Genomic DNA, 18,610 nt, shown 5'->3' on the forward strand with positions numbered 1-18,610 from the left:
CTGGGACTCCTGGAAGGTGTTAACAAGGCAACTGCAGAAGCTGAAGTGGCAGGGAAAAATTAGGAGGGAAAGAAAAAGATGGAAATCTTAACTAGGCAAATGTTGCAAGGTTGAATCTTTTCAATATCCTGTAACCTAAATCTTCAACAAGTTATCCTGTGAAGCAGGTTAGATGTCTGTATGATAATTCCTCAGGTATCGTTGGCTGGTGCCTGCATTTCTGGAACAGTCTCCATACTGTAACTTCCACTATGGAAAAAAGCCATGTTCCTCAGAATGAGTAGTCTGGTAAAGGTTATTAGGCATAACGCTGGTGAGCCAGGTGAGGTAGCATTAATGGCCTGTGAGATGCAAGAAGGCAGACTAGATGTTGAATCTCCTTTGAGCCTTCAGCTTTGAGTGTGGATGAGCAAGTAGGGGCATAGCTTAAAGCTGAGGCAGTACATCCTGCAGATGACCAACAAATCTAACTTTTTGTAGGACAGAGAATTAAGCCCTTAATTTTAGCACCATGTGAAGTTGATTACAAATTTTATTAAACCAAACCATATTTTAGTTTGGTATCTGGTTGAACTTGTTTATTAGCAAGGCAGATTGGAAAGACATTTTTAAGAAATAGAATTAACAAGTTAATACTGCATAATTAATACTCACTAATAATTAACATGCACTACTGCAAGTATAGCGTGTGGTCATTCCCAAAATAAGCGCATCACAAAGCTTGTTTTGTGCTCCCAGCTGATACTATGTGTGTTGGTACCAGGCAGCCCCACCCAGACTTACATTAGCAATTGGTACAAATACATCAGTTGAAGAAAGCATAATCTCCCTGAAAATGGCTTGTAAGCACAAAAGAGCTGCGCTATATCTTATCATTGGATTGAGGAACATCAGGAGGCAATTTTGAACTTTCAGGAGGTGTCAGTTATTAGCCAGGACATTGATCAAGAAATTCATCAAGGGGCTGGTATGTCTTGGAGGTGGCTCCCCTCACACCTGGTGTTGAGAGTCTCTGCATAACTTAGGAAGGGATTTGAAAGCGATGTTTGTCCTTACCAAAAATACGTGGGGTTGGTTGCCTTCTGCAGGCTGCATTGTAAGATGTTTTGCTGAGCTGGAGTCTTAGAATGTGGTGTATTGACGAGCTCATGCAAACAAGAAAGGGGGAGTAGATCTCTCTGAAATGCAATGGGAGATCCCCTTCCCCAGTAGGGATTTGGGGCCTACAGGAATATGTACTTTTCTTTAACCCAGGCTGGGTTCTTTCCACTCCATAATCTTTGCCTGCAGCCCTTGGGAGGGATGCATGCTGAGGAAGCTTCAATTCATTAGTCATCCTAAAATGTGCTAGTAGTACAGCTGTTCTTGCTGGAGGTGCACTGTTGCATATATTTTGTGTTAGTATTGCAGTATTACCCTTCCAAGTTGCACGCATAGTCACTAAATGGGATGTTTGGGAATAAATTTTCAGGCCATATAAGCTTTTGTTAAACCATAGCATTCCAATGCTGTAATTAGTATGTCAGCTAACAGACGTATCCAAAGACTTATTTACCATCCAGGCTGTTTTACATAGCAAGAGCCATGCTTTTGTGATCTCTGTTTATTTTTTATGGCAGTGCCTAAGGCCCAGCTGAGATCAGGGCCCTGTTGTGCGAGACATTTAGGCCTTGTTTCCAGAGAATGGAAGCCTACGTAAGGGACAGACAAAAGAAACACTGTTCAGATTTGAGTGGTGGGGGAGGGGAAGGGAAGTAACTAAGACTTGGAAACTGGGGAGGGAAAAAAGCCCTCCACAAAAAGAATTGATCTGGTTCTTAGTTCCCTTGCAGAGGACTCCTCAAAGCTGGACCAGCTCCCCAGCAGTAGGACCATCTTCTTTCTCAGCTTGCAGTGAACATACAGCCTCTGTGCTCCATCACTGACCTTTCCCAAAATAAGAAGGGGAAATCAGTGCATTCTGAGGAAAAGGGAAGGGGGGGTGGGGGGAAGAGGCCATCAATCTGCCAAGAGTGAGATCCTGAAAAGTACAAGGTTGCAAAATGCCTGAACTTGAGGTTCTCTATGACATTAGCATCAGAGCGGTGGGGGAACAGCAGCTGCCTGTGTAAAGAAAGGAGGAGATACACGGGAAGTATCGCACTTCCAGCGGAGTCTGGCCGGGGCACTTACAGGCAGTCCAGCGTGTCCTCTTTTGGTAGCCTTGTAATGGGGAGAGGGAAGGGTTTAATCTTGCGTGCACTCACAGGGTAAGCTTAAGTGACTCCTGTTGAAAAGATAAACACTATGGCTCTATATCATCTGTCTAACAGGTTTAGGTAATCCCTTACTGTGCTGCATATTTATTTTAAATGGTGCTGCATTGTATAATGCCTGTGTGGTTGTAATGGAGGGTCTGCAATTCTCAGCTTTTTGCCCAAGGACAGCATTACTCTTGCCCTTGTTTCATGGTTGATTTATTCCTAATGGAAAGGAATAAGCCTCACAATGATATATTTATCTTGTCTCAGCTCTGTGAAATGTGTGGAGATTGACAGCTCTTCTGTATCTCACATCATTAATTTGCCTTGCTAACCTTTATTTAGCATCAGAAGATCAGCCTCACTGATTATTGCCAGCAAATCTGCGCTTAGTGCCTGCTCTGGCTCTGAATAAGCTTGAAGAGATGGAAAGGAGAGTCAGAAAATGAAAATGTTTAAATATTCTGACTTTGACTTACTGTACACTTAACAGTGCCTTCCTGGAGGCAGGTCAGCAACTGAGGTTGCCAGCAACCCAGCCTTTCTCTAATAAGGTGTTAATAGGAATGTTGCTATTGATGTTCCTGTAGTGCAGGACTTACTGAGGCGTTCCTAGTCTTTCCAGGCAGAGTACTCTGCTCTGAGTCTAGGCTGCCTTTCCAGTCTGTAAGGAGCAACAAAGCCTAATAAGTATCAGTCTTTAAAGTCAACATCCTAGGCGAGACAACCAAGCAAGATGCAGGGAGTTGATGTGCTTACTAACATGTAGCAAAAACCCTGCAAAGGTGCTTGAGCAAAGTGTGTAGCCTCGTTATTCAGAGGCCAAGCAAGAATGAGTAGAACCTAATGCTTAGTTGTCTGTGTGCAGAGTATTTTTTTGCAATATAAGAGGAGTGCTTTTTTTGCTGCAGCAGGGGAAATGGGCATCTTATCAGAGGTTTTTGCCTCAGTAACTTTCCTATATTCACCTTTTCATGCTGCTGAGGCACCTTTTTGTTAGAGCTGAGGGAATCAGATACCCCAGTAATTCCTGCTTGCTTTTTGAAGTCTATGTGGATGAGCTCAGTTATACCCTTCCTCAAGGTGAATGTCCCCTTCTGTTTCCACCTGCACAGGCTGTTCTCATTGTCTGGGTCTCCATGATGGAAAAAGATAAAAGGCAAGTCTTTTTCCCCGCTTTTTTTTTTTTTTTTTTTCTTCTTTGAGTTTTCCATAATCTTCTCAAAATGAGGCCAGTTCAGCTTTTTGCTGAACAAAATACAGTAACAAGTCTTAAGTTTCTAAATTCTAGAGAAGCCTGGAAGAACCCTTCAGAAAATCTTGAATTGGGTTTGTAATCTTTTCTGGGGAGTGTCAGTGATACTACTTGCCCACGTATGTCCTTGTTCAGTACAATGTAGTTCATTAATTGGCAGCCCACTAATGCACCGGCTGCTCTTGTAGCCTGCTATTCATCACTCTGGTGCTCATTTCCGAAGCTGTCATTTCCTGCAGCCTTGTGCAGGCAGCTCTTTGAGGCTCAGCTCCCAGGGTCACTGCAGAAACATGGTTTGAATGGAGCTCAGGAGAAAAGCAATGAAGCCATGTCGGAGGGAGAGCAGAGCATTCGGTTTGGCTTACATCAGTATTTGTGATAACATACCATCTGGGCTACAATCTTGCCAAATCTAGCTAATAAATAGAGCTGGACAGACGTTGTATTTTGACGGCAGAGCTTCAAGGAACAGCCGGAATATGGAAATGGCAATTTGTGAGGTGGTTATTCGAGTGCTGAAGAGCAGTGCTGCTCTGCACACTGTCCTGGGCACCAGCAAACTGAGGCACCTCAGTTCCTTTAGCAGGAGCACTGGGGTTCAGAAGGATCCCGTAAAATACATTTGTAAGAGGCAGTGTTTTAATCTGGTGGCTCAGCTGTGCTTCAGACTGAACTAGTATCCCTGTTTGGTTGCTTTATCCTCGGATTCCTGCTGGATATAGTATAGCCTTTATTCCTTGCTTCAAGCTCTTGTCCAGAGTTGTTCTGTTCTGTGATGAAGTAACCAGTCTGCTTCAGAGGTGGCAGATGTATTTTTGGCTGAAATACGGAATTCCTGTATGATTTTTGACTCTAGCACCTGGAATGGTGTTTGGTACTCTCTAGTCCACAGAGTCTCTTTTTCCTGATTCTGTGTGGTGCTGAGGGTTTCCCAGTAAGCAACTGACACCACGTTCTCTACAGACTTCAGAATAAGAAATTAAAACAAAAGTGACTTTTGTCGATCTGTGCAGGAAGTAAATATTGGCTATTCTCTGCTGCCTGTGAATGCTGTTTCCTATCAGCTGGGGCTGGGGGTCTGTAACTTTTTTAAACCACTAGGAAGTAATTTGTAATCTTTGGACAAGATTACTATGAGGCCCTTTTGAAAGCTTATTCATGTTTTCCTAAAGAAAGCTTGGACACAAAATGTGTTTGTTTTAAGATTAAGTCCTGTGAATGTAAAGGAAATTACTTGTGAGCTGGACTGTTGCACCCTGTTGGCTGACCACAGAAAACACAACCCCACAACTGGTGATGACTATTAGAGAGTCTCCGTTGGCAACTAGGGCTGAGCTCCCCATGCCCGTCAGGCGGAAAGCCATCTGTTTGCATGCCTTTACTGTAATCAGTTGTTTGTGGTTCTGGAAAATCTGCTGCAGGAGCTGGCTGTGCTGGCGTAGCCTTTCTGAAGGCAGTGGGTTACTTGTCTGCTGCCACAGGCCAGGTTTGCCAACATGATTTCTGTACATTCTGTGCTGGAGTCCTCCTCTGTCCATGCCCCAGCCAAACCAACATGTAGCTGGGAGCCCTTGTAAATTACTGATTTTTTTAATATTTTTTTTTTTTGTAAACATGGTGCCTACAGTATCCCTTTGGCAGGTTCATTAAAACCTCGGATCTATAAATTGCAAACTTTAAATGATGGGCTACTGAGAAGGAAGTGGGGGAGGGTAGGAGACGGATTTATCATTCAACTTTCCTACCTAAGCTACATCTTCCTATCAGTAGAAACACTGAAAGAGATACAGGACAGAAATCCTTTTGGAAGCAGAAGATGAAGGACTCTAGCCTGTAATCGAACATGGAGGAAGGAAAGTGCCCCATGAACTCAAATGATCAGGGAAGCTGTACTGAAAGACATTAGCAGCAGTCAGTATCTCTGCTGGTCGACTTCTGGGATCCACTGCAGTAAAGAAACTTTGGGGAAAAGGAACGAAGAAAGGAAGATACTGCCCAGTGCCACTTGTTGCCTACAGAGGCTTAATGCACATCTCTTTATACTGGCTGTTGAGTGTGTGTGCCCTCTAGCAATCTTAACTTGCCGTGTGGTTACTAAAATCAGAAAGACTTCATCTTTGAAGGATGTCTGTAAATCGCTTCCTAAAACAAAAAAATTGCAAGAAAAGGTGAAAATTATACATAATGCAACCAGAACTTGACGTCAGACAGGAAATTCTGTTTCCAAGCAGATCAAATGAAAAAGAAAATTTGCGATCAGTAAGCAGGTATTTTCTGTAATAACTCAGCTGATACTGTGGACTGGATGGTAGGACCATTCTGGCCTGTATACCAGTGCAAGTCTGTAACCTCTTGAAAGCCACTGGGCTATGGGTAGACCTTGTTTTACTCGTTACTGTACAGTACTCTGTGTTCACAGGCTAACAGCTGCAGCCAGGCTGCTTGCACAGTACAGCATGCCCACCTAAAGATGGCTTTGTTCCTTCTCATGATTGATGAGGTATTTCCTCTGAGTAAAGCACTCCCTCTTAGTTTCTTTTGTTCCCAAACTGAACAAAGGCTGTGAGCCACAAACACGTTGGGCTATATGGAATGCAGCTCACATTGCATACACAGTTTCACTGTTAGGTGTTCTTGAAATCAAGTAAAGCCGGAAGGGAAAGATTATTTTAAATTTATTTTTAGAAGGCATGAGGATGTTTGAGTCTTGGCAAACCCTTTTTTGCAACTTCTTGGGTGCTGACTGGCCTCTAGAACTGGATGACTTCATTGCTTTGTGGATTCTCTAAGTTCAGTGATCTTGGGATGCTGGCAAACACCTTGGGCATTGTTGGTTGTGTGTGTTTCAGAGTTGGCCATGGTCAGGTTTAGCAAATGATGCTTTCTTCTGCTTCTGTCTTGGGGAGCTCAGGGTACGTGACAGTTTAGGGGAAGCAGGTGACGTGGAGTGTGATGGGACTTGATCTGGGATTTACAGACAATGTCCAAGACTTTTCTGTAACTGTTAACATAATAAGTAGTGCGTTTCCTCCCTTGCTTTAAGGACACAACTTGTGTAATTTGTACTGGATTATGATGGCTTTGTGGATGTACATGCGAATTCTTGAAAATGTGTTTGGCAGATTCTTTCATTCCAGCTGTGTCAATACACAAATCTGAGGTCCGTTTTCAAACAGGGAGGGGAAGCCCCTGGGTAACAATTGGGCCATAGCAAATAGCTGCAGACACAGCAATCGGAGTTTGTAATTATCAGTTTGTGTTACCAGAACCCAAAGTTAAACTGTGTGCTTTACGTAAACAACTCCCTACATACACACATGCACACAAGTCACAATGGTCATAAGAGATAAATATGTACGTATTTTGCTGAATGTGCACCTCTGGAAGGCTTGTCACCTACTAGCTTATAAGATTTGAACAAATACAATAATGTATTTCCTAATTGTCTGATACTCTGAATATCCATCGTCTCTACTAGTGATGTAACCAATAAAGTATTAAACTGAGTTGTATATTATCCAATTTTCTCTTTTCCCATGAACTTTTCCCATGTTCTGAACACTTCTGCTTTTTCCAGAAGTACAAGGAAACGTGGTTCCAATCACAGTAGAAAACTAGGGTAATATGTATTTGAATCAGAGGTCAGGGTGTGAATTTCCACATATATACATGTGTGTTTATGCATATAATGTGATGTGAAACTAATCCAAGCAAGCTAGATGTTTAAGCCAGAATCTGAGACACTTCGGGACTGTATCGAGTACTTACGTATACACCTAGCCAGCTGCTTTTGGTCCAGGAAAAACCTGTGTGGCAGCAATAACTAGGATATTTATTCACATGTAGTGGGCCCTCTGTGCCAGCTAGCTCTGCAACCACAGGAACTGGAGTACAGCAGCAAGGCGATATGCTAACAGCGCAGCTGAGAAGTCTCCATCTACCAATGCCACAAGATTAGTAGTAGGGGTGGAGGGAGAAGACAGACTGGAAGAATTAGGATAGCAAATCCATAACCATATAGACTTGAAACAACTAGTTGCCTTAATAGCTAGTCATTGCAGGAAAGAACTCCATTCTTTTTTTCATACATTACAGCACCAAACTCTGACATTCACTTTTATTTTCCTTGAACTCGGTAACACCTAAAGTAGTGCAAGGAATGCAATTCCCTGTGCTGCTGCGAAGTCCTAAGCTTTTGCAGTTGCTACCAAATATTGGTGGAGAACAGCAACAGTGGTCTTGGCTCTTGACCATTTGTTCCAACTTTTAGCTCCATAAGGCAAAGTACTCTTCTGTTAATAGCCAAAAAATGATATCAACAGAGTCCAGCCATCCAGAAGTCCCCACCTCCTGCTCCCCATCTTCTCCCTCACCTCAGGAAGCCACCTTCTCAAGTGTTTTTTTCATCACCAAATTGAGCAAAAACTGATGCAGCCTGTACTCTGAGAACACAACTCAGCTTTCAGACCCTCTCTAAGAAGGGAAAGAAAAGTGTTTCCTGTGGCACTCCACGTGTGCTTTGGGTTGTCGGGATTCCTAAGTGATACTCTTAAGAGTATCCTTAAGGTTGTGTTCCTATTATGTTTCTGTAGGGACTTCTGTAAATTTCAGTTGAATGCTAGAGCAAAGCACAGGAATGTGCAGCCTCTCTTCCTTCTTCAACATGTTCTTGCTTCACTAAATACTATAACTATTTCTCCAGTTTAAATATTTAGGGTAGTTTGCTGGGCAGAATGTAGCCTATGGCTGTGTGACTGCTGTTGAGCAGCGGTCAGGTGTGTGGTTTCTAATGTATGCCCTGTTAGAAGTTGTGGCATATTTGGTACCAGGAGCAAAATGTTCGCTGCTTATTACATTTCAAATCTTAATTATTTGAAAAGCTCATGTTTATTAAAAAAAAAAAAAAAGGCAGAGTTTTTGCATTTGTAATTCTTCTTTCCACTTTTAATCCTATGGTAGAAATCCTGTTTCATGACCCATGTGGAAGTTCAAATTTCCCATGCTGGGCTACAAGGAAATGAGTGACAGGTGTGATCGTTCTTCCTCTTTTCTTTCACGTGAGAAAGCTAGCAGCTCCACCCCATCACAGTGCTCAGGGGCTCTTGGGGTATTTCAGCAACAAATTTAAAAACCTCTTGGTGTTAAGCATTAACTTGGGATGTTAAGTTTTATTCCTGAGTTCTTAAAGCAGTACTCAATACCTAGAGTGCAACCCGTAGTAGTTGCAAGCAAGACTACAACCTTCAGTCTTGACTGTGAGAGCAGTTAGGAGTGACATTTGGGGTTGCAACACTTTGCAGAATGAGGCTCCCATGGGAAGTGGGGTTGGCCATACAAACCATGCTCTTAAACTGGCTGTGAGGATCATGACACATGGTTGAGCTGGAACCCTAGTATGTGGCCCAATCTGCTTTGGGTATGGCACATAAAAGGCTGAGAACCTGTGCTGTGGATCTTAATTGTGCTCAAGTAGGATGTCTGCCACAAGCACATCTTTCTTCTCGAGCATGTCTTTGTTTGAGCCCTACTTCCATCCTTAAAATGAGACAAACATTGCTTTGTGGTTGAGCGGTGGCTGCAGTGAAGTCTGCAGTGCACACAACCTAGGAAACATCATGTGTTTAAAGAGAAAAGCTGCCTTTAATATTTCACCAACTTTAATAATTCATCCTGAGATGACAGCTTTAGTCTGCTGTGCAGTGACTCACACACAGACTTCTGTACCCCAAACTATAGTCAGCTCCATGCTAGAAAGACATCATGCATATATTTCCATATTTAAAATAATGATGGCTCTTCTGTGAATCATAAGGACAAAATGCTTAGAAATCAGACACCGACCTTCATAAAAATTTGATGCTTTCAACCCAGCACCTTTGCCAAGTGTGTGGGACTGAAGGAGCCTTCTACAGAAAGCAGAGCCAGCATGTACAGTGATAGTGTCTAAACAGTGTGTGGACAGTGTAGTGAGTTTTTAGGAAGTGGGTGTGAGAATATGGTTACTGCATAAAATCCCTCTTGCAAAATGCTACTTCTGGTGCCTTTATATTTCTGCTTCTGCATATTCTTTGGAGGTCTGTTGGAGGCAATTATGACTGACTTCCTTTTGTGTATCAAATACACATGTACTGTGTAGGAAGAGCTCAAGGGGTGGAAAAAAAAAAGCACCTTCTTCTATGCAGCAATACTCTGACCTTAGCTTTTGCTCTTTTTTTTTTAAAGCATATGACATCTCTGAAGGAAGATATTAGCTGTTGGCATGAAGAGGTCTGTGCGCCAGGTCTGGAAGTGACCTGACTGCATCTAGTACTGCTTTGTAGGACAACTTAAGTTACTGGATTAAAAAAAAAACAAACAAAAAACAACAAAACCGAGAGAGAGAGAGAGTTCCAAGGTAGAAGGACTTAAAACAGAGCAGCTCTTAACTCCAAAGAGCGCATGTCAAATGTACCAGACTGCTGCTTGAGTAGGATTTTTCTAAGACTCTTGAGAGGTAGAGTGTTTTTTAAGTAATTGTTTAGAAGACTGTGTAGTCCACTTATGCAGGAGAGATTCCCATTCCCTTTTACAGTGTTGCTATTCTTGTTTACTTTAGTAAAGTTCATAAATTGACAATCAAAGTTTACAGAGAAATTAATGGCTATGGGAGAATTAGAAACCACTGTTCAGCGTGATCCTGCTGGGGTTTTGTGTGTCTATTTTTTAAAGAGAATTGTAGCATCTTATGATTAGGCAGACTTGTACAGGAATAGCTAATTTTCCTGTTGTTGTGGAGAAAAGGATGATATTGAAGCATGGATGGGTGAGGATGCATGTAAACATCAACAAAACTTGCATATAAGATAGTCCTTTAGCTATGTTCTAGTAGTTTTCCATGGTGTGGGTTGTAGATAACACTTGCTTGTTTCTTTTGCTTTTTGTAAAGCCTTTTGGGGAGAGGGCTGGTGATGCAATTAAAAGCAAGAACATGATATTTAGAATCAAAGTATTTTTGTCACTTATTCATTCTCCAGTGTGACCATTCCATTTTTCAATCATCATCTTGCCATGTGTATGTATGCGTGGCAAGTGGAACCTTTTATATCTTGTTAACTGTTGTCACTCCATGCTGAAAATGCCTGAGAGTTATCAGAGCCTAGATGGACTCTGAGTGTAGAGAGATCTTGGCTATTGCAGGTAGGGATGCTGACCAAAGGGTCAACATATGTGGGGAGAAAATTGCACTTCTACCTTAAAAATTCATATTCTTGGATTAGTATTGAAGCAGGATTTAGAGTGATGCAGGGAAGCTGAGCTTGGTCTGGGCACAGTGGCTACAACTCCCTGTGTGCCTTCTGTGAGGCTCAAGCTTCCCTTGAGCCCTCATCAGGGATGAGGGCTGATGAGTGTCAGTCTAGACATCCATGCCACATGAGCTTGAGAGCTGTGTTTTGATGCCTGAGAGATAGGGGCATCTGTAAGGGTTAACTCAAGCTGTAAAGCACTGCCTAATTTTTACAGATGGTGTGAGTGCAAGAGCAAACCTCAGACTGGCTTGGCAATGCAGAGAGATAACTTTACATAATTCCATGCAGATGTTGCTGCAGAATGGTTTTAATAATGAGTTGTGAAGTGAAGCTCAACTCTAGCATAGAGGGAGAACTCAATAAATGCAATGTTTTGTTCTGTATTTCAAAAGGGAGTTTTCTAACAACATTTCTGTGCTGCTCTGTGTTGGGAAAGATGGCAGGGGAGGGGACAAGAGATAGCTTGCTCAATTATAGCCCTGGCTTTTTGTAAACAAAGGCCAGTCTGGCTAATTTGTCTGCAAACCATGAACCTGGGGTTGAGGGGTAAAACTGTGGAGGGACCAAATGGCAGCTGTCCTAATGCTTCTAGTGAGGGAATGGTACAGAGCAAGTACATCATGATCAGCTGGGCGGAGTTCTGCAGTTTGTGGCTGTCATGCACGGACTGCATTGTGGAACTTGTCTGCACTTCAGTCATTTTCTGGTAGGAGTGTGTCAGTTCTTGCACTGTGCTGTAATTTCCTTTCTGTAGGGTTATGGCTTAGATGTGCCATCGTAATTCAGATTTTCACCTCTTATGGAGTAAGCTGCCTCTGCGATGTTTGCTCAGCCACTCTGAGATCTTGCATGTCTTGCTTGTGAGCATCCATTTTTGACTTTTCTGCTTCTGGGAGGTGCTGCTGGAAGTTTCTCAGGCTTCTCAGTTGTTCAGGCTGTTTAAGTAGAACATTTTTTTTTTTTCCTGTGGGCATGCTATTCCAATGAGCTGCATTAAAGCCTTTCTTTTGTCCTCCTGAGAAGCAAGTGTGAAATGGGAGAAGAGAATTTCAGAGCAGGGGCTGGATTTTTTTCTGAACCTGGACAGATGCTGCTGATCTCTTAGTAGTTGTGGAGCTTTCTCATTTATACTTCACCTTGACACACAGGGTGAAGAATGATAACTTTCATGAGCTGTGTGGCGATTAGAAGCTTTAATCTTAGTGATGGCTTGAAGAATCAAAGTAACTTAAAACTTCACTTAGACTGTTACATGCTCCGTCCACACATTGTGATCGGTTTGGTTGCATTACTGGACTATAACCTACCTCAAATGTGACTTGGCCTCCAACTGGCACGTGGGATACTGTTCATAAGGTCGGTGGAGGTGTGAGGCTTCGCTGCTGAGGCCTTTCAGGAGCTGGGAATGGCAGTAGGGAGGCACAGTGATACTGGGGAGGCACATGTGGGAGTGAGGGGCTGCCTTATAGCCGGGAGCCCTGTTCAGAGGGATGGTGGCTCAGCTACCCCGTGGCCCCAGACACGAGCCCTCAGACTCAGATGCGAGGCCATGATGCGTCGCAGTGAGCCAAACCAGAGGAGCTGTATTGCAACACGGGCTAGCACTGGGTCGGCGTCAAGCCTGTGTTATCCAGACCTCCAAAGATGGTTTTACCATGGTTTGAGTTTGGCCCAAGCACACGTTTTTAAGTGTAGGCAAGTCCGGTTTTGTGCAATTGTGTTTAATTTCTTTCTGACAAAGAGTTTACATAAACTATTCCAGTCTAATTGATATCAGCTGAAAGAGTTGCTGACATTTTGTGCCTAATTATAAGTGTATGTTAAACTGTGTGTGCTACCCATGTCGATAAGTTACTAGTAAAATCAGGAACAACCATGAAGATGTGTTTTTGAAACACTGTGGCAGATCCTGTGTGTTCGCTGCTGTGGGCTTCGTGGCAGGAGAATCCACCTCCTGCTGAGGGGGAATAACTAAATTTAAACTTTCCAACCATGAGCCTTGTGAAGCAAAGTTTCCAAACCTCTGCTGTGCCAGAAAATGGAAAGCCATGTCTGAGCTATGAGAGTAAATAAATAGAGCTACCTAGCAGCTGTGCGGTGGCCAGCGAGAGGTTTGTTGCTTGGGGCACATTGTCTCCCAGCCACAGGCCCCAGGGAGGAGAACATGGCTTTGTAACTACTGTTCTCTGGTAAAATCTTCCATGATGGGATTTGGAATGAACTTGGGTGACTTTTAGCGTGAATGTTTGAGCATTGTTTCAGCAGGTTGCTGCTCTTTTTTGGTTTTGTTTAAAGGAAGGTGCATGTGGCATGGCGGTGGAGCCCAGTGACGCTGGGCCCAGGGGTGCAGCCTCCCAGCTGTGGGAGGGCGGCCTCTGTCACACAGCTCAGGGCTTTGCCCCACCATAAACTAACTAGTTTTTGTGCCCCTGTTTACGAACCAAGCTGGCTTGTCCCTGCCTGTGATGAGCAAAGGCAGGCATGGGAGTCTCCTGTGAAATTTGTTTGGTTTATGGCAGCCATTAAAGTCTATAAACTGTTTTGAGGTGCATGTGCAGAAATAGCTATTTTCTCAACTCCCTTTTGGGGAGGCTGAAAGAAGACTGGTGTCAAACAATAGCTTGTATTGTCCTGAGAAAGCAATTTGCATTATTTGGGAGGCTGGGAGGTTGTAGAAAACAACATAAATGGTGTTTACCTGCTTGGCTTTTTGTTGTCCTGTGTCTTAATTCTGCCTTTACCTGAGTGGAGCAGAATCTAGTTGGGCTCACATCTGAGAGCAGCACACTCTTGGGTGAGTGATTCTACTTCAGTGGAGGATTCCGTAAGTCAGTGTAGCCAAGCAAGAAAGCAGGCAAGGCTAGTTATGGTTAGGATGCTTTAGGGCTGGTATTATTTAGGTCCCATATGAGCCAATAAAGAGGGCTCACCTATATTCTTATTTGTCTACACGTGGATGTGACCTAAAGGTTATATCTGTATAGTTGGTGAATACTCCACATTTTTGTAGATAGTAGTAGAAACTTGCATGTTTAGGCGCGAAGGCAAATATCTGGTGTTTATGGCCTGAAGTCACATTTCAGTTAGCTTTTCTCTCTTACTTCTGTTCTGTGCAGTACTTTCCAGCTTCCTAGGGCATTGAATTCAGGTCATGTTTATTAAACACCAGCTGCAGTGACAAGTGTTCTAGAAGCACTTATTTTGTATCCTGTTTGAAATCTGTGCCCTTCTACTAAACTCTTTACTATTTCCATCTTTTGAGTTCTGTGATACCAAATTCTAATTTGAGGTAGCATTTGCACTATTTCCCATATGTTCACGTACGCATACACACATAGAAAGTGTTTCAATACTGTAGATGTATATGTTGCAAGACTTGCCTTGAGAAACTGAATTGGAGAGCTCATATCAGAGTTGTCATGGATTGAATACAGGCTTCTTAAAATAAACTGATGTTTGTGCCATTGCACACTTTTTTTACATGAGGCCTGTCTGCATGCTTGTTTACCACTGTGAGTATCTGATAGAAATGGTGTAATGGGACTAAACCCCTCTCCTAACAGGTTGCAGAGTAACTCAAACCCGCGCTGAAGCTGCTGTACTGTACCGCCTTCTCAGTAGCATCTTGCTATTCTTCTTCTGAATGTTGACTGAGCAACTTCTTTTATTTCTTTTTGTAGGTTGGTGGTTTGTGAGCACAGCAGAGGAGCAGGGCTGGGTTCCTGCTACATACCTGGAATGTCAAAATGGAACCAGAGATGACTCTGACATCAACACGTCCAAACTTGGGGAAGGTATGGAAAGCTTTCTGTTGTCAAAGGGAAAGTGATACTTGCTTTATGCTTTTCCCCCCATAGGAGAATGTTGAAAACTTTTGCTGCCACTTGTGGCTGTTTAATCCAGTGCAGTAACCTGCTCTGCTGTCTTCTATTAGCAAATAAACTATTGCAGAAGAAATTGGAGTGAAGTACCATGTCTGTAATCCCTCTGTGAGCAGCTTGGGCTCCCAGTGTGACAAAAGGTTCAAAAACTGAAATGATGCTCATTTTAATACCCTTAAAAAGCATACAGATAACTTAGGTGCAAGTCCAAGCAGTATATTCTGGTGGAAGTCTTGGACTCTCATGTCCCTGGAAGGAGAGAACTTGCATGGCTTGTTTGCAGAAATTATACAAGTGAGAGCTTTTAATTGGAAGAAGATGCTTGTTAGAGCCACACACCATTAAAAGGAGTGAGATTTAACTTTAATGGCTTCTTCTTGATACAATTTGCTTCTCATTACAATTTTTTTTAATTAATCCTTGAAACTATTTGCACTGCTGTTTGCTGTGGTCTGTAATTGTGTGGAAAGGTAATTTTATATGGTGTGGTCTCATTCTATTAAAACTCAGATGCCATTCATCATGTATATGTATTTAGCTGTGCTTCTTTTTTTGGCTAAAGATGCTTAATTCAGGTTCCAGAAATGGAATAGTACAACCTCACGTGTTCCTCTGTTCCATTATGAAAGGCTAACCACATCTTAATGGAATTCTCATGTAACAACTGTGTACAAAGGACACTTACTATTATTTGCTCCATTCTAATGAGTATCTTGCTAAATTTCTAGGTGCTTTTGATGTGACACTCATGTAAAACGTATGTGGAAACTCAGCTGACCTTTCCTTAGCACAGTCAGGAGGCTTAGAGATGTGTTGGGGTGACCATCTGCTCATTAAGATAGCACACAGGCAAAACATAACTTTGTACTGGGCCCCAAGGGTGACATCTGTGGCTTATTGAAATCTTTGGCTCTGTAACTCATTTTTCCCTGCTCAAAGCTGCCCATATCCTGGGTCACTTAGGGTTTAGAGACAGACTGGCTGTAGACTGTAGGCTGGGAACCAGTCTGCTATGATGCAACATCTTAGCGGATGCAAAAGCAGTTAGTAAAATTTCCCTGTTAGTAAAGAACAAAAACTTACTGCTCTCTTCTGAAAGAGTTGAAGAATGCCTTGTCTGTTGTTCTGTAGCTTCCTCCCTTTTCCTGACTTAAATATGGTGCATGCTTGACAGCCTTAGTGCTTAAACTGCTTTCATTCCAAGCTCTTTTCTACCTTTCATGTTGCCCTCTGGGGTGTACGCTGCACGGGGCTGTTGCCACATAGCAGTCTTTCCTGGGTAATGGAAAAGCCATCAAATGTTCCTTATCTTTTTCCTCTCAGTCCCCTTTTTAATCCATTACACTGCTCTCCTCAGCTTTGGTCAGCAGTTGTGCTCTTGCCTTACTCCAAATCCAGATACACTGAAACCTGGGTGGTGTTCCCTTTCTGTTCAGTTCCATCTCAGTGACAAATCTAATTGCATTACCTCTGCAGCTACTTTGATGTGCCTCAGCTTTTGCTTGCTTTTCAGTAACTTTGGTTTATGTTATTAACCACATAAACTGGGACTTCTTTTGTTGTATTTTCCCCCCTCCAGTCCTTTACTTGGGCTGTTCTTCTCCTAATAGTTATTCCCTAAGAGAGGAAAGAACAACTCAGATTCACTTTCTTAAAGAAAAGTGTATAAAAATGAACATACTTACACAGAAAACTTGCCAACTCTCAGTAGGCAGGAGAAAGGGGCTCAAGTGTAACTGAGGAGGAAGTCATCTCAAGTGGATTAAGTGCCCTAGCCCCTGGATTTAGACTTCATACAATTTTCAGAGTGACTCCTGGAGATGTTGACTTCCTGCAACTGTGCAATCTGTGCAATCTGCCTATGCTGAAATGGTAGAAACATTAATGTAGGGAGCTCTCTGTTATCAGCCTCTTAGCCCTTTCTATTTGCAGTGGGCCTGAAACAAGTGCTCAAGACAGGCAGACCCAGAGGTTCGCTCTGCTGTGGCAGGCCCTTGTAAAGATAAGGAGGTGCTGTATGCAGCTTACTAATAATGCTGCCTCTGCATAGCAGTAATATTTCCATGTGTCTCTGTTTAAATAGTCTGTTCCCTGAAAAAGACGAAAGTGCTTCCTGTCTGCATCTGAGCCTGCACAAGATCTTTTGTCAGGGTGAGGGTAGGCAGCTGACTGCTACCTGGGCATGTGTTTAGACCAACACCATTTTACAAGGCTTTGAAAACATTCATGAAAGCAATCTGAAGCATTCACAGCCACAGGAGCTGTTAAAGTAAATGTCTTAAAATGTTCTCTGGAAACATTTAGACACTTGATAAATAACCTTTCTGGTGACTGTGGCATGACCAACCAAGTCCGAGTCTGGGATCAAATGGCAAAATTCAATATTGTTGAGAAGAAAAAAAAATCCACCCCGAGTCATACAAAAGCATCACTGTGGTATAGAAGGGCTATCACTGGGGATGGTTATGTGTTGTGAGGAGGACATGGCATGCTGGATCTGTGATCCACTGTGTTCAAGGGATGCTCCCGGATGGATGAATCCTCCAAATTCCCAGCATGAGCAAGGAGCTGTGGATGACTGCTCTGTGTTGACACTTGAATCTACTCCTTCCTGCAAGCCTTTTTAAGTTCAGCATCTTCAATTTCCTCCTTTCTTGTACAGAAACCTCCTAATGCAGGCACCCTTACTCTGAATTTAGCTTTAGCTTCTCTCTCTGCTATAATCTGTATGTCTAGTGGAGTGTCCTGTGTTGCCTCTTATGTAGTGTGTATGTGTAACTGACAGTCTAATGTCCAGTTGATTTGGAGAAAGCCACCAGCTTAAACCAATTGGTAAGAAAAACATTACCAGTAAGGAGTGAGGACAGCTCATCTTCTGTGCCACCAAGGCTTCCAAGAAGATCACTGATTTCTGTTAGCCAAGAACACAGTGATCTATAAACTTGAAATACAGCTTCTCTAAAAATTTTTGGTGGTGCTTTGATCCACATGGGATCAAAGGGAAAGTACAGAGTACCACAAACTAGACATTGTGTCTGTTCAACACCACTTGCCACACCTCCACTTAGGGTGACTAGGGATGGTTTAAGCTTTACAGCAAGGGAAAAATTGAGTGAGCTGGGTGCAAAAGTCTGATCTAAGCCCCTGACAGATATAAAGGGCAAAAAGGCAAAAGCCATTTTGGGGGAAGTTATTAATTCTTTTACTTGTTCAGCTAATGATTCCCCAAATAATTTTGCTGTGCCTGATTGTCTATAGTTAGTTCTAGAAGACAATGGTGTCCTCTCTTCTAAGATTGTATTCCCCAAATGAGTGCACATAAGCAGAACTGAGTGATTACTAACAATGTGATATCAGAGTTTATGGACAGCTTCCCAGCATCACTAGCAAACCGATCGTGTTTGCACCCCAGCGATAGCTGAAATATAATAGATTACATTGCTTTGTGGCAGCACCAAGCATCCTTGTAGTAGTTGCCAAACTAGCATGGAAGCCCTTGAGCGGAAAAAGAGAGATGTTTGTCTATGTTTCTGTGCTGGTCCAATGGTTCCTGTGTCATTCACGCTTTCATAAGCAGAAGAAGGAGCTGAGTACAGTTCTACATACGTGATCCAGAAAACAAGTGGTGTCCTCTGTGCACAGCTGCTCTCATAATCCATTTCCATAGGTGTCTTGTCTTTATTTATATTTTGAGCATAAATTATTGTTTCAGTGTGTAACTAATTCTCAGTTCTAACTTCTTAGCTTCTTGAGCCTGCTCAGTAATTGCAAGGTTAGGTTTTTTTCTTATATTTTTTTATTAGTACATTAGAAGTTTGGATCATGAGAACTAGCTATGGCAGTGATTGTGAGTCATGCGTTGCAAGCAAGGAGACATCAGACACTTTTCACTTGGGTTCTGTTCCTGCTGTTACAAATGAACTCACATAAGAGAAGCTGCCTTTTTTT

The 18,610-nt window shown here is 42.7% G+C and overlaps 1 protein-coding gene across 3 annotated transcripts in view; it reads left to right on the forward strand.

Annotated features, from left to right (window-relative positions):
• The window catches only part of SH3PXD2A (SH3 and PX domains 2A), a 272,044-nt gene that overhangs the window by 217,602 nt on the left and 35,832 nt on the right, over window positions 1-18,610 (forward strand). For all 3 annotated transcript variants that reach the window (XM_056351801.1, XM_056351800.1, XM_056351802.1), the window contains one exon: window positions 14,462-14,575. In XM_056351801.1, the coding sequence (XP_056207776.1) occupies window positions 14,462-14,575 (114 nt within the window). The remainder of the gene's footprint in view (window positions 1-14,461; window positions 14,576-18,610) is intronic.

This window comes from Falco biarmicus, chromosome 9 (genome assembly GCF_023638135.1).
Source record: "Falco biarmicus isolate bFalBia1 chromosome 9, bFalBia1.pri, whole genome shotgun sequence".
Classification (NCBI taxonomy): Eukaryota; Metazoa; Chordata; class Aves; order Falconiformes; family Falconidae; genus Falco; species Falco biarmicus.